This window comes from Indicator indicator, chromosome Z, assembly GCF_027791375.1.
Source record: "Indicator indicator isolate 239-I01 chromosome Z, UM_Iind_1.1, whole genome shotgun sequence".
NCBI lineage: Eukaryota > Metazoa > Chordata > Aves > Piciformes > Indicatoridae > Indicator > Indicator indicator.
In genome coordinates, this window is record NC_072053.1 from 74333778 (window position 1) to 74360741 (window position 26964).

General features: G+C 42.6%; 1 protein-coding gene across 1 annotated transcript in view; it reads right to left on the reverse strand.

The window, feature by feature from the left end:
• The window catches only part of PTBP3 (polypyrimidine tract binding protein 3), a 32100-nt gene extending 9907 nt beyond the window's left edge, over nt 1-22193 (reverse strand). The window contains exons 1-7 of the mRNA XM_054397625.1: nt 22127-22193; nt 17254-17420; nt 15763-15900; nt 12733-12741; nt 9556-9711; nt 6398-6508; nt 3107-3281 (exon numbers count right to left, since the gene is read on the reverse strand). Coding sequence (XP_054253600.1) covers nt 3107-3281; nt 6398-6508; nt 9556-9711; nt 12733-12741; nt 15763-15900; nt 17254-17420; nt 22127-22151 — 781 coding nt within the window. The 5' untranslated portion in view covers nt 22152-22193. The remainder of the gene's footprint in view (nt 1-3106; nt 3282-6397; nt 6509-9555; nt 9712-12732; nt 12742-15762; nt 15901-17253; nt 17421-22126) is intronic.
• Between the last annotated feature and the right edge of the window lie 4771 nt (nt 22194-26964).

The window sequence follows — 26964 nt, forward strand, 5'->3', positions numbered from 1 at the left end:
GAGAGTGTGTGTCCTCTTGTTCTGTTGCTGGTTGCCTGGGAGAAGAGACCAATCCCCACCTGTCTAAAACTTCCTTTCAGGTCTCCCCTGAGCCTTTTATAATACAGTGTCTTTCCCAACAAAACCAAAACAAACAAACCAAAAGAAAACAAACAACAAAAAAAGGAGAAAACCAGCTTCAAGAGCTGTTCAGTTTTGCTGTTAAGATAACTTCAAGCCTACAGGAAAAAAAATGATTGTACTATTCCAGAGGTTACCTGATCTATCTTGTAATTCTCCATCCGGACTATGACCACTAGTAATAACGTAGGAAGTGTAAGTGCTGACATGGTCTCAACATCTTTTCCTCATGTCATGCACCTGAGGACTATCGGAATACACCCTGACAATATATGCATGTTGTTACCACTTCCAGAAAGGGTACAAGCATGCTCCTTCCAATCCACAGCTATTTGAAAAACATCAATGCAGCTGCTTCACTTTGCCTATGGTACAAACACATTTTGATAGAGACATCAAACTTTTCTCTACAGCAACACCTCTGCTGTTCTTGTTATTACAGTAAATATTCAGACTGAAAACAAGATGGCTAGCAAGGACAAGCTTGGAAGAGGGGGAAGGAAAATGGGAAGCCTGCACGTGTTGTCCTCCAAAAGCACGAACACAGTGCTACCTCTGTCCTGCAAGCAAGTTTGGCCTTAATCTACTCTTAATTGTACTTTCCTCTCCCACTGACATTTCAAGTTCTTTAAATCTAACTAATCAGAATGTATCAGGTCTATAATGGCATATTTCTATGATGCTGTATTAACCCTCAAAAAAAGTATAAGGATAATTGTGCATTATGTAAAGATCTAAGGCCTGCCTTTAAGGGACCAGCAAAAACAACCAGGAAAGTACTGAGTGCAACTCACTTTCATGCTTCAATCTAAGCTACCAAAGCCAGGTATCAACAAAAAAACCCAACCCAACCTGGTATCTGCCATAGCTAGCAGAGAAAACTAAGAAAAAAGGGAACTTGCATCGGAATAGGCTGCCCAGGGAAGTGCTGGAGTCACTATCTATGGAGGTATTCAAAAAAAGAAGTAGATGTGGCACTTTGGGCCATGGTCTAGTGGTTGTGGAGGTGTTAAGTAGAAGGTTAGACTTGATCTTAGGAGGTATTTTTCAACCTTAATAGCTCTATGAATCTATGAATTCTTTCCCAGCCCTTACTACTCTTCTCAGCAACTGAGTGGCACTAACATGTCTATTCAACAGCTGAGACAGCTAATGCTTATCAGGGTTCAGTACTGGGGCCTCTTTAGTGTCTTTATCAATGATCTGGATGAGAGAATTGAGTGCACTCTCAGTAAGTTTGCAGATGGCACCAAGATTGGTGGCTATCACAGAATCAACCAGGTTGGAAAAGACCTCAGAGATCATCAAGTCCAATCTATTACCTAATACCTAACACCTCCTGACAACTAAACCATGGCTCCAAGTGCCACATCCAGTATTTGTTTGAACACCTCCAGGGACAGTGACTCCACCACCTCCCTGAGCAGCACATTCCACTGACCAATAACTTTCTCCTCACCTTGAGCCTAAACTTCCCCTGGTACAGCTTGGCTAAGTCAATCTGTTAGAGAGTAGGGAAGCTTGACAGTGGGATGTGGAAAGGTTAGACAAATGGGCCAAGGCTAATTGTATGAAATTCAAGAAGATCAAGTGCCAGGTTCTGCACCTGGGTCACAGCAACCCCATGGCAAGGCACAGACTTGGGGATGTGCGGTTGGAAAGCTGCAGCTTTGGAGAGGGACCTGGGGGAACTGGTTGACAGTCGACTGAATGTGAATCAGCAGTGTGCCCAGGTGGCCAAGAAAGCCAATGGCATCCTGGTTTGTATTAGAAACACTGCAGGAACAGGGAGGTGATCATCCCCCAGTCCTCAGCACTGATGAGGCCACACCTTGAGCATTGTGTCCTCTTCTGGGCCTCTCATTATAGGAAGGATCTTTTGGTGCTGGAGCATGTTCAGAGAAGGGCAACAAAGCTGGTGAAGGGCCTGGAGCACATGGCCTACAAGCAGCATCTGAGGGAGCTGGGGTTGTTCAGTCTGGAGAAAAGAAGGCCAAGGGGAGACCTCATTGCTCTCTACAACTACCTGAAGGGAGATTGGAGTGAGGAGGAGGCCAGCCTCTTCTCCTTGATGACAAAGACCAGACAAGACCAGAGGAAGTGGTTACAAGCTGCACCATGAGAGGTTTAGGCTGGATATTAGGAAGTATTTCTTCATGAAGGGGTTATCAAATATTGTAAGAGTCTACCCTGGAGGTGTTCAAGTAGTGTGTGGACTTGGCATGTAAGGACATGGTTTAGTGTTGACCCTTCAGTGCTGGGTCAAGGGTTGGGCTGGATGATCTTGGAGGTCTCTTCCAAGCAGACGTGTTCTGTGATTCTAATTAGGAAAATACCTAAAACTGCTCAAACTGCATTGTGAGTCCTTCAGCCAGTTTATCAGATTACTCTGTTTGGTGATTTGCATTATTAACAAAGTTGATTAAACTAGCATGCCTGAGCTGTTTACACCAAAGAGGCCTGTTCAGTGTGGCTTCAAGCAGATACTGTCTTCTCTATGCCATGGAAGTGACCTCCAAAATTTAAGAAAATTTCCAAAACTTTATCTTTGAGAATCTGATTACAAAACATTTGTAAGTAAGTATAGCATTTTCATGTTTCTTATAGTTGTGTTTGTTACAGCAAGCACTTAGGCTAAAATATTAATAAATAAGAGCTAATATCCTTGAACCACTTATTTTCAAGCAGCTTTAGGCAACCAAGGTCAATTTTGTGTGCCTGCCAATGACTGTTCTGATATGCAATATTTATTATACTACCTGTACCATTGATATTTCATTGCATTTTACAAATGCAGCTTTTTGACAAATCTGCCCAAGAGCATTCCTCGTGTTATAGTTTCAGCTACTCATTTACCTTGACTAGGACTTTCCATACAAGTTTTCCAACAGAATCACACACAAAATTTACCTTTCTATGAACCTGCTATGATGCCAGAGCATATGTGCATAATGTGTGTTTATCCCTACAAGTGAAGGTGTCTTACCAAAGGCAGGGGTTGCTGATGACTCCATGTATGACTGGACATCACCACAAGGAAGGTCAAAGCGGGTGAAATCTCTGCTTTTGTTGTTGTTGTACTTTACCTTAAGGCTAGATAACCTGGAGAATTCAATATGTAGAATGCAGCATGAATTGAAGATATTTTGGCCATTCAGAACCTGAAGAAAAATAATTACATTTTCAGAGACAAAACGAACAGTGGCTGCCAGTACTTTAGTTTAGTTTATTTTCACCCTGCACTTGTATCCAAAGAGAAATTAGAGAATCACAGAACACTAGGGGTTAGAAGGGACCTTGGAAGATCAAGGCCAACCTCCCCACTAGAGCAGGATTACCTAGAGCAGGTCACACAGGAACATGTCCAGGCAGGTTTTGAATGTCTCCAGTGAAGGAGACTCCACAACCTCTCTGGGAAGCCCATTCCAGTGTTTTGCCACCCCCACAGTGAAAAAACTTTTTTCTTGTATTTACGTGGAACCTCCTATGCTCCAACTTGCACCCACTGCTACTTGTCCTTGTCCTTTCCTGGCTCTGTCTTCCTGACATTCACCATTCACTTCTTTGTAAACATTAATGAGGTCAGACCTCAGTCTTCTCTTCTCTGAGCTAAAGAGCCCCAGCTCCCTCAGCCTTTTCCCATAAGGGAGATGTTCCACTCCCTTAATTGTTTTTGTGGCTCTGCACTGCTCTCTTTCAAACAGTTCCCTGAGGTCCTTCTTGAAATGAGGGGTGCAGAACTGGACACAATGTTCCAGAGGTGGCCTCACCAGGGCAGAGTAGAGGGGGAGGAAAATCATTCTTGACCTACTAGCCACACCCCTTCTAATACACCCCATGGTCATCCTGTGGTTCACCAGGACCCCCAGGTCTTTCTTCTGAGAGCTGTTCTCCAACAGGTCAGTCCCCAACCTGTACTGATACATGAGGTTATTCTTTCCCAAGTGCAAGGCTCTACATTTGTCCTTATTGTATATCATTAAATTTCTCCCTGCCCAGCCTATCCAGGTCTCACTGAATGGCAGCACAGACTTCAGGTGTGTCAGCCACTCCTCCCAATTCAAGTGTTATCAGCAAACTTGCTGACAGTGCACGCTGTTCCCTCATCCAGGTCACTGATGAATCTATTGCATAGTGCTGGACCCAGTACTGACCCCCAAGGGACTCCATCAGATACAGGCCTCCAACTAGTCTCTGTCCCACTGACAATTCTCTGACTTCTTTCCTTCAACCAGTTCACAATCCACCTCATTACCCAATCATCCAGACCATACTTCTTCAGTTTAGCTGCAAGGATGCTGTGGGAGACAGTGTCAAATGCTTTCCTGAGATCAAAATAAACCACATCTGCTGCACCACCATCATCTACCCATCTTGTTATGTCCTCAGAAAAGGTTATCAGATTAGTTAAACATCACTTCCCCTTAGTAAAAACATGTTGGCTGCTTGTGGTGGTAGGGCCAAAAGGGCCAACACAAACCCAGAACAAGTCCTGCCATGTCCAGGTGTGATCCCTCTCTCCCCTTCACTCCTGTAGAGGTCCAGGGAATGCAGGAAAAAGACAAAGAACCCAGGCATCAGAAAGTCTGGTAAACAAGGGATATGTTCTCCCTTTTGGTTGCCAAATCGATCCTCAGACAAATAATAAAAGCAAAGCCAAATTGTAAACAAGGTGCCTTGCCTTGCCTAAGATCCAGGAAAAGAAGCCACCAGCCTTGCAACTCAGAACCTTTGCTGTGCCTTAGTTTACCTGGAAAGGTGCAAACCCCTTCACATAAACTGCACTGAAACCGTAGTCAGCCTCTTCACATCATAAAAGCCCAGGAGCAGGCGGAAGTGTCTTGCCAACCAGAAGGGACAAATCTCGTGTGAGCCAAGACCCCAGGAACTATCCCCTTGCAGCAGTAAGTCGCTTCCAGCTTAAGCCTCTGCTTCTCAAACCCAGAGCTCACAGCAAAGCACTGAGAGAAACTGCCTATTGCCTAAGAGCCTGAAGCCTTGGCACAGCCTGCGAACTCTGGGAAGCATCGAGAGCCATCTGCCGACGTGCCATGGCCAGCCCAGCCGTCGGGACAGTGAGACAACCCTGCCGGCAACCAGCGCCCAAGAGCACCCCAAAAGCCGTTACCAGCTAGTGTAAAAAAGCAGCACCCCTCCACGTGGGTGGAACACTCAGAGCTCTGTGTAACCTGGGCTATATTGCAGCCCCGGAGAGGATTCCGGAGAAATAATAGTGTGAGTAATCGGTTACCTCGATAAAGCCTCTTTGTAAAAGGTGCCTTGTCAAGTCTGCCCCAAGTGGACACGCGGCATAGCGCTGCGGCAGATTCTCTTCCCCAGCATTATTTTCCCCAATTTGCTTTATACTGTTTAAATTATACGTATCCATTGTAAATATACTACACTCATACACCCAACCTATTAGCAAGTTTTTGGCAAATTTTCATAGTAATAAATAACAAATAATATTTTTATTAATATCATACTTGCCGTATTAATAAATCATATTCATAACACTGCTCCCAACTCAGCTTCTGATTTTAAGGTGCTACTTTCAAACACCAAGTAGATAATTATACTGCCATTATCCTTATCTAAGCATCCTCTGTAGAGCACCAGTGTAGTCCATTAATTAGGAGCATTATGTCACCTTGTGGCAATGGGCAAAATATAGTTTTAAGCATGATTTTTGTGTCTATCTGTGCTTCTAATCTTACTCGTCTCCCACTCAACACAACAGTATCAGAGTAGTGGTATTAATTTGGAGATTTTTATTGCAATGAAACTTTCCCTTACATAAACTGGGGCAAGGTCTAGAGGATAAGTCTTATGAGGACTGGCTGAGGGAACTGGGGTTGTTTAGCCTGGAGGAAAAGAGGCTGAGGTAGATTTTATAACAGTCTGCAACTACCTGAAAGGAGGTTTGAGCAAGGTGTTAGTCTCTTTTTCTGAGTAACAACTGATAGGATAAGAGGAAACAGCCCCAAGCTGTGCCAGGGGAGGTTTAGTTTTGACATTAGGAAGATTTTGTGACCAAGAGGGTTGTTAAGCCCTGGAACTGGCTGCCAAGGGAAGTGGTGGAGTCACCATCCCTGGAAGTATTTAAAAGATGCATTAGGGACATGGTTTAGTGGTGGACTTGAGAGTGCTGGGTTAATAGTTGGACACAGTGAAAGGTTTTTTCCAATCTAAATGATTTTATAATAATTTATCATCTCTCTTTAAAAAGATCACTGAAGGGAACATGAGAAATACAAGCTGAATACAGTGCACTTACCATTTTGGCACAACATGCATTCATTGGATTAGCATACTCGAGCAAAACTTGGAATTTATCGTTCTTACTGAAGATGATAATCTTCAAGACAGATCCAAACCTAGAAAAAATCTGGGAAAGGAAAAATATGGACTTTCAGAAACAATAATTCATGTAGATTAAAAACTATCATTCAGAATTCCATATAAATTTCTGAAAATAATTTCTTTTTTAAGAGATGAATGGAAATTGAGTGAACTCAGAATTTTGTTTCAGATAAGCAAAGAATTTTTGAGAGAGGCTACAAAATATGGGGAAAATGATTAAATCTGTTTAAAAATTCAGCTAAGACTGTTCAACTAAGACCAGGAAAGGCCAGGCCAGACAGACGATAGTCTGCAGAGAAATTGTGGATAATTAAAGCTGAGATTTGAGACATGGACTTTCACAACTCAGTTGAGATAAGGATTGCCAACTGAATTCAAGGTATCCACTTTTGCATTCTGAACATCAAACAAATTCTGTTAATTTGATGATCAAAATAGTTGATCTGCATATGAATTAATTATGCAGACCCAGGGCCCAAACTAGAAGACAAAATGAGAAAGAAACAAGAGAAAGACCAAAAGCAGGATCTGTCCCTCTGATTTACAATTGAATGATATTTGATTTATTGCAAATGCAGGGCTGAAATGAAATATATGCATATATTAAAAAATGAGAGTGTGCACTACATGAAGCTGTCTACTAAAAGCAAAGCCACAAAGAGTGAGGACAAAATTGCAGCTGGGACAATCACGGAAGTGCAGAAAAAGTATGTCCAAATTAACAGTGGAAGAGGAAAGGTGATTTTGTGAAATACTACTAGAATCAATGCAAATTCAGGAAAGCAGAATCCTCCAGACAAGTATTAAGCCTGGGATAGAAAGAAAGGTCAGTTATAAGGAAAAACATCTCTTGTCAGCCTGTTAGGTACAGAATCATGGATACAAGACACACTGTCCTAACACTTTGTGTCTAGCTTTTCATTGCTTTTCATTCTCTTAAAAACAAGGTTTCTAGGTTGCAGTCATCATTTGGTGGTAGGAGACAGAACAGAAACCTTTTTCACAGCATTTTAAAATTAGTCACTGAGTTCTTGTTCATAAAGCACAAAGGCCTAAATACAGCTTCTGAACAAATACTTCTCTATGTTCAGCCAGAAGACTAAATAGGATCTTTTTATGAGAACTAAATTGAAGTATTCCTATTCGGTTTTAAATCTAAACCCCACTGCATATATATCAATTTTGTTCTGCAAAGAAAACATTGAGTGTTCTGTTTCTTATAATAAATATTTCAAGGTGAATTGTGGTAAAAAAAAAAAAATTAAAAAGTTAGTTTAAGAAGAAAAGGACTGTGTCTAAAGGCCTGTAGTGATAGGAGGAGGGGCAATGGTTTTAAATTAGAGAAGAGTAGATTTTGTTTGCCTGGAGAAGTACTTGGGGTCCCATCCTTGGAGATATTCAAGGTCAGGCTCAACAGGGCTCTGGGCAACCTGATCTTGTGGAGGAGGGTCCCTGCTCACTGCAGGGGGGTTGGACTAGATGACCTTTGGAGGTCCATTCCAACCCAAACCATTTTAGGATTCTATGAAGTTTTGCATGACAGCCTGTGTACTAGGTTTCCATGCAATGCGACACTTAACAGTGAAAATCTCTATTTCTGTTACCCTTACCACACTTATAAAATGAAGTTATTTTGCAGCTACCTGTCACAAAGTGCTGCTCTGATTAGAGACAATCATCCCCTTTTAAAAAATCCAAATAAATTCCCTTTTCAAATGTTGCTTCATTTAATAGACCTATTGCAAAAGTAGTCGAGTGAGAGCCATTGGGCAGTTCAAAGACTGCAAGCAGAATTCTGCTGCACTGAAGTAAACATTAACCCAATTAATGTAAACTAACATGAATTTCTTCTTCCACTGCCTGCTTACTTGGGGGGGAGGGGGGGGGTAGGGGACGGGGAGAAGGCAAAACCACACCAAAACCCAGAAAAAAACCAAAACCCCCACAGGAATATATCCAGGAATTGCTGGTGCACTATCAAACTAGTAGAGCTCCCATTGCCACAGAAGGTTTGTTCTCAGATTATTCTAGGTACACTAACAATCTTAAACAGCTGACATAGTATATTGTATGAGGTCAATGAGTGAACAGAACTCATGGATACAAGCAAAAGTTTAGATGAGGCAAATTGTTACATCAGTGGCAGATAGTATACCGCTTAATCAGTATCATGGTGGGGGGAGATATATATAGAGAGGAAATACTACGAGTTAAGAGAAAAAATACATTATTAGTAACAATCAACTATTGTCTGAGAGCCAGTAGAACAGCAAAAATCTTCCAGGACTTCAGGGTCTTGTGAAAGCACTCCAATTATTTTGTATCACACGAATTCAAGAAAATTCTGCGTGGAGCATGGCTTTTATTGCACAAATTTGCTACTAATTAGAAAAGTTTCAAGTATTAAACACTTTTGCAATATCTGGAAAAAAAATACCAACAAATCCTTCAGGCACAAAGAAATAGTCTTGTATTGGTTTTACAACTTATACTTCTCATCATCATAGCATAACACTTAGCAGGACTTACGGTCATGTCTTTCATAGCTACAGCCCACCACTATTCCATGCCTTCAGAGAGTAAAAGTAAATGGCAGTGCAAGAGCTGATGACCAATCAAAAACATTTGTCTAAGCAACGCCACTTGTATACTACATTGCTCATATCAAATTATAGAAGTTAATATGAAACCCTAAAATACACTTCAGACTACAAAAGTTACTTGGTAAAAAGAGTTCTAAGATATTGGTCCACAAATTCATTCACAATCAAGATTTCACTAGTTCATCATGTGGACACAAATTAGATATAACACTTCAAGCTTCCACAGACACCAAGGACCTAGAACAAGTGAAAGACATAGTGAAAAGCTGAATATAGCAGCTCTGTTTACTCAGATTTTTTTAAAAAAAAAACTGATTTAAGCCTAAATCCTTAAATTGCATCAAATAATTTTAAAGTGACAGTCATTCAAATGGTTAAGGATCATCAGGTACTTTTTTAAAATGCCAACATTTGAACAGATTTTAACTATTTCTGATGTTTTTGTTTTTTTCTCAGCAACCCTCATTACCTGATGCAGCATTTCTATAGTAATTGGGTAGAAGGGGTTTTCCACAATGATTCGAAGGACAGCACCTGGAATTGGATTGCGCCCACCTTCAGCAGCCAGAGCACTTGTAGCAGCCAAGTGTCCAGACTTCACAGCTTGCAATGCAGCTTGGCCTTTCTAAAATCATGATGCAGCAGAGATCACAATTTACTTACATACACACCAACTACTCATATCTAAGCAAAGTTCTCTTACAAACAAAAGGATATAAAATGCATTGCAAATGCAACTTTTTTAAAAAAATTCCTTTTATCTGATTATTAATGAAAATGCTGTGTTAGTTATTAGGTAAATCATATGCTTCTCTTCCCTTCACCCTCCCATGAAAGAAGTCAGATTATCCTTTCGCAGAAATGTGACTTTTAGTTAAACTGTTACCACTTTGTAATGCCTCACAGACACAATTTTGCTTTAATTCACTAAGGTTTTGTCATTCTAGCGATTTTTCAGCAAATCGATATGATGACAACTAGTCAGTGCATGAAAAGCTATTTTTTTTTCTCTACTTTATTAGGATTTCATTCCATTCAAGAACTAAGTTTTGCTTGGGATAAGCTTAAAGATTCACACCTTGCTCTTTTTCCTAAGCTAAGCTAGCACCCACAAAAAACGCCTTTAAATCTCAGTCCTCACTGGGACTTTGGAAGACTACACACTTCTTTTGATGGACTTTCCTCAAAGAAGTTCAGGCTGCCTCTGAGAGCACTATGGAGCATTGACCTCTTCTAAATGTAGTGTTGCGACTGAAAGTCATCTTTCAGTAACTTTGTTTCCTTGAAAGATAGACTAAACATAACACAGGGTAAAGATGTTACTCTGTTTCAGAAACACATAACCCTGCACAACAATCTGTACTTCAGGCCTGAGCCTGCGCTCCAGGTCTGGAATGCAGTGTTTAGCTGCTCTGCTAAAGCCTCTAAAATTTAGATAAAGTGCAAGTGTAAGAGTCTTAAGTGGGGAAAAAAAAATTAAGTACACAAGGTTGAGTTTATAGAAAATGAAAATCAGTATAGAATAGAATAGAATCAAGAAGGTTGGAAGAGACCTCAAGGATCATCGAGTCCAACCTGTCACCCTACACCTCATGCCTATCTAAACCATGGCACCAAGTGCCACGTCCAATCCCCTCTTGAACGCCTCCAGGGATGGTGACTCCACCACCTCCCTGGGCAGCACATTCCAATGGCCAACCACTCTCTCTGTGAAGAACTTTCTCCTCACCTCCAGCCTAGACCTCCCCTGGTGCAGCTTGACACTGTGTCCTCTTGTTCTGGTGCTGGTTGCCTGGGAGAAGAGACCAACCCCCTCCTGGCTACAACCTCCCTTCAGGTAGTTGTAGACAGCAATGAGGTCTCCCCTGAGCCTCCTCTTCTCCAGGCTAAACAGTCCCAGCTCCCTCAGCCTCTCCTCATAGGGCTTGTGCTCAAGGCCTCTCACCAGCCTCGTTGCCCTTCTCTGGACATGCTCCAGCAATTCAACATCTTTCCTAAACTGATAATGCACTGGGTTGAAAAAATACTCTGAGATACAGATACAAAAAGTCTTATTTGCAAGTATGAGTATAGTTTTCCTGAGGCTGTTGCATATACCTTCTTGTTATTTTATTTGGTTTTGCAGATTAAAACAAACAAACAACAATCCAGCAATCTTGGCTGAGGAAAGAGCCAAAGAGAATAGCAGGCAATGGCAGCAAGTTTCTGCCCAGTCCAACAGCCTCTGCTGGGAGTCTCCCCAATAACTACCCCACCTTCCCAGCTGCCTTTGCAGAACAGACAGAATGCTCTGCAAGGAGAAGCAGATGATGACAAGGATGGTGGTTCACCCAGACTGGAGGAGTTGCTGAGGTTTAGTCAGCCTACACTCCGTATCAAAACCTCTTCAGTAACAAGTAAAAGATGAGTCATTGTCATAGGTAACTCACATTCTGAAGGCAGATCAGACCCATGTCTTCAGGAAGCCTGCTGCCTGCCAGGGACCTGGGTTAGTGATGTGAAGAGAGAGTTTCCTTCCCTAGCGCAGCCATCAGACCACTGTCTACTGCTGATCTTTCAAGTAGGCAGTCACAAATTAATAACAAGAAGTCCAAAGGCAATGAAGAGAGACTTCAGGGCCTTGGAACAACTAGTTTAGAGACTGGGAGCACAAGCAGTGTTCTCCTGTATTCCCCCAGTTGCAGGGAGTGATGAGGGAATAAACAGGAGGAGGCAGCAGATCAATAACTGGCTCCAAGTCTGGTGTCTCCAAAAAGATTTTGGGTGGCAATGAAAAAGAATCCTAGCACAGGAGCTCTCATGGCTCAATGAATGAGCTTTAAACCACAGCAATACTCAAGGGATTATGTTCCAGTAAGGTCTGTTATTCTGTCCATATCAGTGGAGGCAGGGAATGGAGACCCATGTGGCAGTAAAGACATCAGGGTTATTGATGAATTGGCAATCACAGGAGCGCCCGAGAACAGACAGGTAGGACTTAGGACTCATCCCTGCAAAAAGGTGGCAAGATCTTTACACCAAAGTGTATCTACACTAAGGGACACAGCATGGGAAACAAACAATCGAATCTGGAGGCCAATGTGCATGAGGAGAACTATGATATAGTGGCCAAAGAAAGGCCATGGCTACAAACTTCTCAGAAGAGACAGGCAATGAAGGAGAAGTGGTGGCATGTCCCTGTATGTCAGGGAGTGCTTTGACTGTATTGAGGTTAATGATAGTTGCAATAAGGTTGAGTGTTTATGGGTAAGAATCAGGGGGAAGGCCCATAAAGCAGATATCTTGGTGGAAGCCAGTTATAGACCACCCAATCAAGATGAAGACACAGATAATATATTCTTTAAAGCATCTAGGAGCAGACTCATGATCACCAGCCCTTGTTCTCATAGGGGACATCAGCTTCCTTGATGTCTGCTGGAAATTTAACACAGCAGAGAGAGAGCAGTCCGAGAGGTTCCTGGACTGTGTGGAGGCTAAATTCCTGACAGAGTCGGTGAGGAACCACCTAGGGAGAGCCCCCAGCTGGACCTGCAGTTTGTGAATAGAGGACATGGGGTTGATGCAATGCTTGGGGGCCATCTCAGGCACAGGGATCATGAAATGACAGTTCTCAGTTGTTGAAGCAAAGAGGGGGCTGCAGAACTGCAGCCTGGGACTTCCATTAAGCAGGCTTTGGCCTCTTTCAGAGACTGCTGGACAAAGGTCAAGGAGTCCAGGAAGGATGGACAGTGCTCAAGAAGAAAGTCTTAAAGGCACAGGAACAGAGCATGCCCATGTGCTGAAAGACAAGTTGGTGGGGAAGAAGGCCAGCCTGGATGAATAGAGAGCTTTGGTTGCAGCATAGGGAGAAAAGGAGAGTCTGTGGTCATTGGGAGAAGGGGCAGGGCACTCAGGAGGACTACAAGGTTGTCATGAGGCTATGCAGGGAGAAAATCAGAAGGGCCAGAGCCCAACTGGAAAATAATTTGGCCTCATCTGTTAAAGAGAACAGGAAATGCTTCTACAAATACATTAGCAACAAAAGGACTAAGGAGGATCTCTGCCCTTTGTTGGATGCAGGGGGAAAACAAAGTGGTCAAGGATGAGAAAGAGGCTGAGGTACTCAATACCTTCTTTGCGTCAGTCTTAATTAATAAGACAAATTGTTCTCTGGATACCAAGCCCCCTGAGCTGGAAGATGGGATAGGGAGCAGAATGAAACCCCCGTAACCAAAGGAGGTGGACCACTTAGACATACACAAGTCTATGAGACTGCATGGCAGGCACCATAGGGGTACTGAGAGAGTTGACAGACGTGCTCACCAAACCACTTCTGTCTAACCAGGGAGATCCTAGCTGCTGGAATTCACGACACCAATCTACAAGAATGGCCCAAAGGAGGATCCAGGGAGCTACAGACCTGTCAGTCTGACCTCAGTGACAGGGAAGGCAATGGAGTAGGTCATCATGAATGCCATTATGCAGCACATGAATGGCAACTGGGTAATGAGGCCCAGTCAGCACAGGCTCACGAAGGGCAGGTCCTGCTTGGTGAATACCATATTTTACAAAAAAGGTTACCTGCCTAGTGGATGAGAGAAAGGCTGTGGATGTTGTTTACCTGGACTTCAGTAAGCCTTTGACACTGTGTTCCACAGCATGTGCCTGGAGAAAGTGACTGCAGATGGTTTGGATGGGTGGATGCTCCACCAGGTGAAAACTGGTTGTCCGGCTGGGCTCAAAGAGTGGTGGTGAATGGAGTTAAATCCCGTTGATGGCATGTCACAAGTGGTGTTCCCCAGGGTTCAGTTTTGGCACAAGTTCTCTTTAACCTTTTTATCAATGACCTGGACCAAGTGATTGATTGCACCCTCAGTAAGTTTGCAGATGACACTAAGCTAGGAAGAAGTGTTCTGCAAAGGGACCCTGACAGGCTAAGCCAATGAGCCAAGGTCAGCTGTACAAGGTTTGAGAAGGCCAAGTGCCATGTCCCACACTTTGGTCAAAACAAACCCATGTAATGCTACAGGCTTGTGAAAGAATGGCTGGAAAGCTGCTCAGCAGGGAAAGACCTGGGGGTGCTGGCTGACAGGCAAACAAACATGAGCCAGCAGTGTGCAGGTGGTCAGAAGGTCAACAGCATCTTGTCGTGCATCAGGAATGGTGTGGCCAGCAGAAGTAGGCACTTGTACTCAGAACTGGTGAGGCCAAACCTTGAATACTGTGTTCAGTTTTGGGCCACTCACTACAAGAAGGACATTGATGTGCTGGAGCATATCCAGAGAAGGGCAATGAAGCTGGTGAAGAGTCTAGACAACAAGTCTTACCAGGAGCAACTGAGGTAACTGAGGCTGATGCTGGTCTCATCTCACAGGCAGTAAGTGATAGAACAAGAGGGATTGGTCTCAAGCTGCAACTGGGTATGTTTAGACCAGACATTGGGAAAAAAAATTCATGGAAAGACTGGTCAGGCTTTGGAAAGTGGTGCCCAGGGAGGTGGCTGAGTCACTAACCCTGGATGTATTTAAAAGTCATTTGGATGTGGTGTTTGGGGAAATGGTTTAGGGGTGAACCTTGTGGTGTAGGGTTATCAGTAGGACTTGGTGATCCCGAGGGTCTTCTCTAACCTGAATGTTTTTGTGATTCTGTGAACTTGAATTGTTTAGTATGGAGATGCGGCTGATGGGAGAAATCATTGCTTTCTACAACTTGTTGAAAGGAGGTTGTAGTGAGGTGGGGGTTCATCTCTTCTCCCAGCTACCTAGCAATAGGACAGGAAGAAATGGCCTCAAGTTGCACCTCAAGTGAGGTTTAGATTGAATATTAGGAAAAATGGTCAGGCATTAGAATAAGTTGCCCAGGGCGGTGGTAGAGGCACTATCACAGGAGGTGTTAAAAAACCATGTTGGCCTGGCATTTTGGGACATTAGTGGGATTCTGTCTTTCTCTGCCTCTTTCTGAATTCAGTCAGGAGGTCCTTGTTCATCCAAGCAGCCCTCCTGCCATCTTCCCTTGGTTTACAGCTCATCAGGGTGAACCATTCTTGAGCTTAAGCTCCTCCACTGTAATTTTATAGATACTGAAAAGTTCCTGTCTGAAAGAAGTTACTACTTAGATAACAGATAGGAACAATATTTATCAGAATTTGATTCTTTGTGTAGGGGAAAGTAGTCCATTTATTGACTCATGTCACTTCATGGACTGAAGTGCCATAGAGCTGCTCAGTCATTTATCCCAGGAAGGATGGGGAAGAGAATCAAAAGTGTAACAGTGATAAAACTCATAGCTAGAGATACAGACAGCTTGACAAGTAAAGCAAAAGCTACATGTGCAAGGAAAGCAAAATGAAAATTCCTTTACTACTTCCCCTTGGCAGGCAGGTGTTCAGCCATTTCCAGGCAAGCAGGTAACAGTTACTTGGAAAGGAAAATGCCATAACTCTGAATGTCCCACCTTCATTCCTCTCCCAGCTTTTACTGCTGAGCATATCCCACATATGTTATGGGATACCCCTTCTCTCAGTCAGGATTCTACACTCACACAGGGAGGGCAGTATGAGAAACAGAAAAGGCCTTGATGCTATATAAGAGTCAAAAGCCACTATGAAGAAAGTTAATTCTATTCCAGCCAAACCCAGTACACCCAGTACACAACTCATGTGCAACTCCATCTTACAAAATGGAAATAACATACTTACAGGTAGATGGCTGGTCTGGAGTTCTTTGTAATTAGAATACTGAATATAAATAGGCTGACGGCGGAGGATAGGCCCACCAGGAGTATAGTGTTTCACCATATTAACAGCAGCTTCTTCAGAAGCCATTTCCAAAAATGCCTACAACCAATACATAGCAGTTTTCAGTGTTATTTTGTTTACAGGAAAGAATAAATCCTCAAAGCACCATTTCTTCTCAATTCCACTCTCACTGGAAAAAGACCATGTGGAAGTACAGTACTGATTTGCTCAGTATTAGAATGCATTTGTGTGTATGTGTTTATGAGGATATTTGATCTGATCTTATTGTACTTAGAGTGTAAAAACTTTAAGTTATTAAAAAAAAGGTGGAATAAGAATGACATATTGGAAGCAATGCTGTTAACAGTACCACACTGCTAATGAACTGATTAGATTCCTGAACCCAAGCGCTGTTAGCTAGGCAGCAGATACAAACACTGATGGAAAAAGTAGGAACAGGACAATAAATGCCATTCAATTTGGGCATTATGTTAACCCATCTCAGTACTCTCAACAATTTTTGAATTATTACCTACTATTTTTAGGATTTCAGAGTTTATTGATGATGTGAACTACCCTATCACATCTAGAAGGATTAGCAAAAAAAACTAAGTGATTTGTTTCACATTAAAAATGGGCATGCATGTTAATTATTTAATTGGGCAGGTTATTTCAAGATCTGCCTCCCTCACTACAGGAAGGGCATTGAGATGCTGGAGCATGTCCAGAGAAGAGCAACAAGGCTGGTGAAGGGCCTGGAGCATGGCTTACAAGCAGCATCTGAGGGAGCTGGGGCTGTTCAGTCCGGAGAGAAAAAGGCTGAGGGGAGACCTCATTGCTCTCTACAACTACCTGAAGGGAGGTTGGAGCCAGGAGGGGGCCAGCCTCTTCTCCTTGGTGTCAAGCGACAGAACTAAAGGAAATGGTTTCAAGCTGCAGCAGGGGAGGCTCAGGCTAGATGTCAGAAAATATTTAATCACTGATAGGGTTCTCAAACACTGGAATGGTCTGCCCAAGGCAGTGGTGGAGTCATCACCCCTGGAGGTGTTTAAGTGGCATGTGGACCTGACACTTAGGGACATGGTTTAGTGTTGACCCTTCAGTGCTGGGTCGAGGGTTGGACTCGATTTTTGAGGTCTGTTCCCAGTGGATGTATTCTGTGATCAACAGGGACAGCATAGTTCTTTATCATCTATGTATTCTTACATGAGGTGGATACAATGTTCAGCAATATAATTAACTAGTTACAGACCATAATTTAATCCAGAAGCATACTAAAAATTTCAATATCAAGACATCCTTTCACATTTGCAAATACTAAACTCTTGATCTCTGAATGAAATATTTATACATTGTTGCAGTCATTTCAGCCAAATGCAACACCAAAAGGGTCACAGCATGCACCACATCTACAGCCCTGCACTTAAAACTGAAGCACTGAAAATGACATACCTGATTTTTCCGTTTTAGCAACAAGACGTTGGTTACTTCGCCAAAAGGGAGGCCTAAGGAAACGACTTCTGCATTAGTAACATCATGTGGAAGTTGGCAAAGATGAAGGACACGTGAAGGGATGCGGGGCATTCTCTCCGTCTTAGATTTCTTCTTATTCCCACCATCTGAAATATTTTAATGAGAGGGATGGACAAGCAAACAAGACAAACTTATTGAACAGTATAGATAGCAAAACCTAAGACAGAGACTAGTGTCTTAGCACTGACATCAGCTGATCTATAGCTCTGTGAATCCTAAGGTCAGTTCATATATAACCAAAGGACAGTTTAAGAAGAACCCTTCAGATGTTTCAAATTTCCAGTGCAAGAGGAGTGTGTGATGTGTTTGGTTTGCTTTGGTTTGGGCTGGTTTGTTTCCTTGTGTGTTTGCTTCTGTTTTTCTAAGTGTTACAGACAGAGAGGCCAATACCTTCTTCCCAAACACCCATGTAAAATGTTTATAAAATGTTGATTAATCAGGAAAGGGGAAGGTAGTAACCTGGAGGTAATACTTCCTGTTTATTCTCTATTACTAACTAGTCTTCCTGTGTGGTACATTTCTTAATTAATTGCTCTCTCAAATAGATTTTTTAGATTTGTAAAAGAAAGCCCACTGTCCCATAAAGTCTTTGAAAACGACAGACAACAGCAAGGCGCAAAATCTATAGAGATTCTCAAGTCTTCCACTTTGTACCTTCCACCTGTTTTTTTAACACATGCCTGCTTGTATCCTGTAACAGCTAAGTGACCGACAGTTATGTATCAAGGAGATGAATCAGGAGTCCTTGTGAGCACTTTTAAGCAGAACACCACACCTGGAACAGGCATTTAATTCAAGAAGTTATCACAATGGTGATTTCACTTTTACTACTTTAAGTTATAAGCCAAACTATAGATCCCAGTAAGAGATTCTGCTAAAAATAAGCTACAGAATCTTATGAGACTTGATGAAAAAAATATCCTGAACTGAGAGAAAAGCATATTTGACAGAAATTGTGGAGTGTTTTTTTTTTTACTTATATGCTATAAACAGCTTCACTCTAGCAAGAGAAATAGCCTTAACACCTCATGTGTTGCATTTAGCCTTCCAAAGAGATTAGGAACAAATATTTGTAGGAGCTTAGTAAATAATGTGAGATTTTGCTGTAGGTTTTCAGCACAGTCTAAAGCTAGGAAGAGGTTCACACAAGTAATTTTTTATAGGAATCTTTAAGTGTAACTCCAAGTTCATTACACAGAGTACCTAATTCCTCCATCTGCAAAACAGACTGTGTCGGTCTTGGCATCATGTGCTCTTGTGTGCATTCTGAAAAATGTGACCATGTGTCACATTTGCTGGAGACAAGACTTTCATATATGCAGAAACTCTGTGAACACGTATCACCACCAACCCATGACAGGATATGTAGTACCATTAAAGCCTAACAACCTCTCCTATTTTGTTAAATCTGCTTTTCAGGTTCGAAATGCACAGAACGTCCTTGACTTTACTAAGTCAAGGACAGCTTGAATAAAGAAAGCAAGAAATGAAATCTAGCAGGAACTGTGCCTTTAAAATAACAGCTTCTCACAGGGGCAATGCCTTTTGGGTTCTGACTCATTCTTGGTGGAGATGAGATGTAGCTAAGTGGCAAGCACAGCATTTTCTCTCTACATCTTAATTGAGTGTTACAGGAGAATTCAGGTCAGGCATTCAGCCAAAAAAGACAGTGCTTGCCAGAACAGGTTCAGCCTGTGTATATACAATGTGCATCCACTTTTTCACTATCTACCCATTAGCAAGCACATGTTATCTCTAGCTGATCTGGCCTCCCCCCCAAAAAAAAGCTTTCAAAGAAGAGAAGCCTTATGAACAAAGTGACATTTAGGGCCTAGTGTTAAAAAGTTCATTACAATCATGATTCATGACTGACACAAAAATATTTCCCAGGTGAGGAGCTTCACATGAAGAAATCCCAAAACATATTTTAGGAAAAAAAAAAAAAAGATAAAAAGGCAAAAAAGCTGCAGGTGAAACAGTTGTACTAGGTAAAGAGATGAATCTCAATACGGATTATACAAACACAAAATCAAATATACAGTTATCAAAGAGAATTAGAGAGGGGTTGGGTTTCTTAGGAGACAAACACATCCATCTTATTTCACAGTTTAATATCATTTAGACATTCACTATGAAGGATCAGTGGTTGAACTGGTAATTCTTAACAGTCACTTGTACCCAACAAATTTATATGCCTTGCCAGCTGGTTTCTTCTCACAACAATACCATCTACTCAGCTCTGAAATATATTTCAGCTGTCAGATTACTGAGTTATAAAGCTGACACTGCTTCAGGTCAAGAAGAAGCCTCTGGACATCACATTGAATTGATCAGCAGAAGTATGAACAATCTGACATGAGCAAGTCAAAGAAATAAAAAATAAATAATCTTCAAGTAAGGTCCTCAGATTCTTCTTGCCCATTATTCTCTATCAGAAATATAGCAAGGAAGTGTTCGGATGCTTAGCAAGAGGTCATTTGATTTGACCCTTATTATAAATTCAACAATTTCAAAAACACTTCTGGCAGACAATCATCTCTCTTATGAGTTAGTTAATCTACTTTACCTTGTTAATTTATGTAGCCATGGGCCATTAATACTTCAAGCCCACCTAAGTTGAAAGTAAATCCTCAAGGAAGCAGGCCCAGCTTTCTCTCACTTTGAACATTTTTTCTGGTCTAAAACTACAGCTAACCAATTATACTTACTGCATCTTTCACAATACAAGAAGTGAGGAGGAGCATAAATGTCTTTGGACAGTAATTTAGCAGTTTGAAGAAATATGTAGCTGTGGTTTGATGCTGAGCAATTACACTGTTTAAATATACCCAGTTTCTTTACCTTGCATCTGTCTATCCAACATTTTCTGTTTATCCAATATATTACTACATTTCCCCCCAAAAAAAATTTTGCTGCTGTGGCAGTTTGGGCTGGGTGCCCATGCTCAGCGGGAGCGGTGTGCCTGCGTGCGGTGTGCATCCGTATTAGCCTCAGGCCGCGGCTGGAAGCGGTCAGCACTGGGCTTGGGAAAGGTCCGTGCAGCTTTGGAAAAAAAAAAAATCTCAGCGTGCTGTTGCCTGCAAGGGGTGGAAGGAGTCGAGTCGAGGAGCCTGATTGCTCTGACTCAATTGCCCCAAGGGGTGGAAACATGCCGCTTGAGTGGATGGAGATTGATGTTTGATTGAGAAGTTGTGAGGTTGTTTCCAGGTGGCCAGGATGTCCATCGGATCCATGAAGAGTTCACCGTGCAGAAGAATGAACTCTTCGTCGCTGGGAGGTTCCACAGGATGAGGGAGAAGAGCTGGAATGAACTGTGACCTGAGCCTGAGGGAGAGACTCTTTGGAAGGACGCCCAGATGAGGACCTGGACTTTGCCAGACATGTCATCTAAGAACTGTCTCTGATCTGATGATATGTTTCGGGTGCAGGAATTATGGGTATAAAATAAGAGGTGGGATGTGGCAGTTTGGGCTGGGTGCCCCCTGCCACTGCTGCATGAGATACACCTCTGGTGTCCCAGGTACCTGCCCACTGGGGATGGACACAGGAAACGGCATATTTCTACCCATAAGTCCTGCGCCCTGTAAAGCCATCTGCAGAGTCATCCTCTTTCTCTTTCTTCCCTCTCTGCTCCCATGGGAGATGTCCTCTCTTATCGGGTAATGCCGGGGGGGTATCTCAGGCCTCTTAGGCCTGACTAGGCCTAATGCCGGGAGGAGAATGGAGGGGGGTGGGGGGCAGTCTCAGACCTGGCCAGCCTGAGACTTGCCTAGTGGGGGGGGGGGAGGGGGAAGGAAGAGCTCTGAGGGATTGGGTAGACCCTCAGGTGGGAGGAAGGGAGGATTGGGAAGCTTTTGGGAATTCTGTGAGGGGGTTCTGTATGCTTTAGGATGTTCTTTGCCACTATGCTTTGGAGTTTGTAGTTTTCTGTAGCTTCACCAACTGCTTTTTCCATTTCAAATTTTCCATCACTCTCCAATCCGTTTGCGTGTGTCATTCTTTTGTCCCTTTCGGGGCAAGAGGTGTTCTGGCTGGCCTCAAACCAGCACAGCTGCAGAGCAATCTGTGCAGACACGTAGTAAAAGAGATCAAGAAAACATCTGACTGAGGAAAAAAAAACCTACAAAACAAAACACACAACAGAACACCAAAGCAAACCACAAACAAACCCACCAAAGCAAAACACATTTTTCCTGCTCCTTCCCTTGCAAAACCCCTACCATTCATCTCAACCCATGGAGAGACTGCTTGGAGACAAAAACAGGTAGGAAAATACCTGAAACCAAATCACAGGACTGTCTGTGCTGCTGTTGAGCAAGTTCTGGAAGTAGGGTGGAAAGCAGAAACAAGGACACTCGAGGCAATCAGCTTAACTCTTTATCATGAATCCACATAATGTCCCCTATTGATATAGAATATTCAGCTTTTCTCCCTAATTCTGAAATCTTTAAATACTTCAAAACAGATTTCTTTCTGCACAGCTAAAGGAAAATTAAGCAGGTACTTCAGAACATGTACAAAAAGCTCTTTGCTTGATCATAATTATAGAAAACAGGGTATTTTTCTTTTTTTTTTTTTTTTTTTTTTTTGCTCATTTCAACTGATCAGCTTTAGAGCTCCTCAATACTGTCGCTGAATTGAAAGGACTCCAGTGGCTGTACTGTTGCAGTCAAATTATAGTTCAGGCTTGGTGAGTCTGCTCATGGTGACAATAAGGAATACCGAGAAATACATTTACAGAGAAAACATACACTGTTGAAGAACTGTGATAACAATCTTTATATATGTATACCTGTGGTTAGTTTAGAACTGCTCATGGTAAAAGGCCTGTTAGTGACACCAGAAGAAAGAAGCTCGTCAGGTCCACCCTAAAAAATAAAAGACAAGATTGCAATTAAAAGCTGTAACAGAGAAAAAACTTGATGTAAAAGAGCAAAAGCTCCTCTGATTTACTCTTCCCAAGATCACTCCTTCCTATACACATTATCCACTACTGCTGTGAACTTATTTTTCAGGAAAAAAAAAAAAATACCAACCACACCACTTTTCCTTCCTCTCAAGATGTTACCGAATTCCGTTGTGTTACGCTTCCTATTTGTTTTATTATTTCTCCTATTAAAGTTTACATCTTAAAAAGATCAAGAATAATGAATGCTTATGAAAAGAAATGAGCTCACCGCAGGCTATGGTTCTGCAATACAAGATTGCTTTCAGGTATGAGTAAATACAGCCAGACAGACAGAGTTGGCATTTGTGGAAGGAATCGTAGAATGGTTCAGGCCAGAATGGACCTCCAAAGGTCACCTAGTCCAACCTTCCCACAGTCAGCAGGGACACAATGGACCTTAAGCAGAACTAACTCAAGACATACTTAAACATGGCACTTGTTTTTAAACCTAATCTTACTCATACCAATGAGTAAGAAATCAAGTAAGGGAGCCAGTAGACCTGCATAGTTGATCAGGGTGCTACTGAATAAACTCAAAAGGAATAAGAAAGGTTACAGAACATGGGGCAAGGGGCTGACCACTATGGAAGAATATAAGAATGTCATCACAGTATGTCGGGATGCAAAGAGGAAAGCTAAGGCTTCCTAGAATTAAACTTGGCAAGGGAAGTCAAGAACTACAAGAAAAGCTTCTTCAGGTACACCGGAGGCAAAAAGAAGACCAGAGGAAATGTGGGCCCACTGCTGAATGAGGTGGGCATCCTGGTGACAGAGGATACAGAGAAGGCAGAGCTATTGAATGCCTTCATTGCCTCAGTCTTTACTGCTAAGGCCAGTCCCCTAGAGAGTTGAGTGGGGAGAATCACACAGGTTGGAAGACTCCTCTGGAGATCATTGAGTCCAACCTCCCTTCCAAAGCAGGATCACCTAGGAGAGGTCACACAGGAACACATCCAGAAGGGCCTTGAAAGTCTCTAGAGCAGGGAACTCCGCAACGTCTCTGGGCAGCTCGATCCAGTGCTCTGTCACTCTCACTGTAAAGAAGATTTTCCTCACATTGAGGTGGAATTTCCTGTGTCTATTGTCCCTTATCCTATCACAGAACACCACTGAAAAGAGACTGGCCCCTTCTTCTTGGCACTCACCCTTCAGATATTTGTAAACATTAATAGGATCCCCTCTCAGTCTCCCCTTCTCCACTCTGAACAGCCTCAGGTCTCTCAGCCTTACCTCATAAAGCATCCAGGTACTGAGTACTTAAAGAGTATATTCTGATTGTAAAATGCATATCCTGCTAATTAAAAGTATGTGCAGCCAATATGTGATAGAAAGTATTAAGGATGGTCTTTTACTAAGCCAATCCTACCTTTTATTTACAGGAGAGAAGAGGAAAAACCCAACACACTACTGTTTTAACTCCAGTTGTGAAGGCTCTTAGTTTTTTTTTTTTAACTGATACAACAGAAGAAAGATGCATTTTTCAAGAAGTCTCGAAAATGTTTGATATTTTAGTACAAATTTTGGCAGCAGGTGCCTTTTTTCAGCAACCTGTAGCTATTGGGAGGTTTCACTAAGTACCCTGGCCCCAAATACATCTATTCTTTTGACAGATAAGCTAATTTCAAGGACTTAACATGTATTTTCACAGTGTTATATTTAATTTATATCCATTGATACAAAACTCACAATTTTTTTTTCAGAAAAGAAAAATATAAATTTGCTAAATTCTTCTGGTTCTGACAGTTGTTTTAGTTGACTCAAGACTTGGATAAGCATCTTGGTGCAGAAGCCAGAATCTACCCTTTTGACAAGCTATATACTTACTATTTTTGCAGAAGCTATAAAGTGTGTAATTGCAAGAGTTTTATAAATTAGTAGAAGCTGTCTAGGAATTAATCTACAAGTGAGAAAAATCTATAAATTCTTAACTGTAAGACACACATTTCATGGAATTTGTAATTATCAACAAAAAATGATTTGTTTCCACCTTAAATTTTACTGTCTGCATCAATAACTTACAGCATTAGATACTTTGTAGGTTTGCCATGTGAAACTGCAAGTGACAAATTTCACACTGATTTCTGGGCAAAATTCAAAATGTGAACGATAAATTTGACACTGAATTCTGGGCAAAATTTTTACCGGGATACTGTGGCAAACACTATTTAACTGTGAGGATTTACAACAGAATACCGTGGTGATCAGACGGAACTTTAAAACAAAGTGCAAGACCAGAACTTACTACCACAGATAATACAGGAAACCTGTAGGTCAATCATAAATCTGAAAGGTAATTCATCTCTCTTAGAACAGGTTCTAGCATATTCTCAGGAAGTATTCATCATTTCTAGGATATCCAGTAATAAATCACTTGTGGAATTGTGCTGTAAAGCAGTGAAACATCTCCAAGTTAAAAAGACACACAGGGAGAAGATTCAGATGGCTGCAGGAGTCTGCATTCCAACTCTCTGAAGAGCTTTATCCATACAACCGAAGATACTGATTACTGTGGCACAAAATCAGCTGCTGCGGGATGGGGGAACTAAATCAGCTTCAACAGGGGAAAAAGTGACACCACAGAACTACAACCTTCAGTCATGCCTTGTGCCTGTACCTACCTTGATACACCATTCAACCACCATGTCCTAAGACAGCTCCCTAGATTTTGCTTTCCCACTGACAACCATTAAGCTGGTTCTACAGCAGCCAAAACACAATGAAAGCTCTTTCAAACCCCAAGCTCAACACCTAGACAACTGTTTTAGTTGGTCTAATAGAAGACTAAATGTACCTGTGGCTCAAAGAGACTAAACAGGAAACCATCATTACAAATGTATAACTCTTAGAATCATAGAATCAGTCAGTGTTGGAAGGGACCGCAAGGATCATCTAGTTCCAACCCCCCTGCCACGGGCAGGGACACCTCACACTAGATCAGGCTGGCCAGAGCCTCATCCAGCCTGGCCTTAAACACCTCCAGGGATGGGGCCTCAACCACCTCCCTGGACAACCCATTCCAGCCTCTCACCACTCTCATGGAGAAGAACTTCTTCCTCACTTCCAGCCTGAATCTCCCCACTTCCAGCTTTATTCCATTCCCCCTAGTCCTATCACTACCTGATAGCCTAAAAAGCCCCTCCCCAGCTTTCTTGTAGGCCCCCTTCAGATATTGAAAGACCACAATAAGGTCACCTTGGAGCCTTCTCTTCTCCAGACTGAACAGCCCCAACTCTCTCAGTCTGTCCTCATAGGAGAGGTGCTCCAGCCCTCTGATCATCCTGGTGGCCCTTCTCTGGACACATTCCAGCATGTCCACATCCCTCTTGTAATAGGAGCTCCAGAAGTGGATGCAGTACTGCAGGTGGGGTCTCACCAGAGCTGAGTAGAGGGGGAGAATCACCTCCCTTGACCTGCTGGCCACACTTCTTCACATCTTTAATTTGATATAAGGAGGATTTTTAAATCAATCCATTTTTAACTGTGCTTATGTATAAAATAAACTAAACCAACTCATACAATATGAATTCAAGACATCACAGAATAACCTGCCCATCACAGTCATGCCAAGTCTGGAGTTCATCAGTGACAAAAGGAGGATTCAGCATGCCCTCAGCAAGTTTGCAGATGACACCAAGATGAGTGGTGCACCTGGCACACCTGAGAGATGAGACACCATCCAGATAGATTTGCACAAGCTTGAAGGCAGGCACATGTGAACTTCATGAGGTTCAAGAAGGTCAGGTGCAAAGCCCTGCACCTGGCTCATGGTAATCACAGGTATCAGTACAACCTTGATCAGGCTTGATGGGGCTCTGAGCAACCTGGTCTTGTTGGGGATGTCCCTGCCTACTATAGGGGAGTTGGACTGGGTGACCTCTGGAGCTCCCTTCATAGCCAGTGCATTCTGTTTCTATAAACTGGGAGATAACAAATTGAAAGCAGTCCTACTGAGAAGGACTTGGGGTTACTGGTGGATGAAAATTACAGAACCACTGAATGATAGGGGTTGGAAGGAACCTCCGAGGATCACCTGGCTGCTAAAGCAGGGACACCTAGATCAGACTGCACAGAAATGTGTCCAAGTAGGTTTTGAAGGTCTCCAAAGAAGGAGACTCCACAACCTCTCTGGGCAGACTGACCCAATGTTCCAGCAACCTTAAAGGACATAAGTTTTTCCCTACGTTTAAGTGAAAGCTTCGGTGTTCTAGTTGGTACCCACTGCCTCTTGTCCTATCACTGGCCATCACTGAAGAGAACCCAGCCCCATTCTTCTTCAGATATTTATGTGAATTGGATCCTCTCTCAGCCTTCTTCCTTCCATTTTAAAGAACCCTAGGCCTCTCAGACTCTCCTCATAAGAGAGATGCTCTAGTCCCCTCATCATCTTCATGGCCCCCCACTGGGTGCTCTGCAGCAGCTCCCTGTTCCCCTGGAACTTGGGAACCCATAACTAGACACAATACTCCAGGTGCAGCCTCACCAGGGCAGAGTAGAGGGGGAGGAGAACGTCCAACCACCTGCTGGCTACACTCTTCTTAATGCACCTCAGGATACTGTTGGCCTTCTTGGCCAAGAGAGCACATTGTTGGCTCATGGTGAGCTTGTCCACCACGACTGCCAAGTCCTTCTTCACAGAGCTGCTTTCCAGTAGGTCATCCCCATACTTGTACTGGTGCATGGGG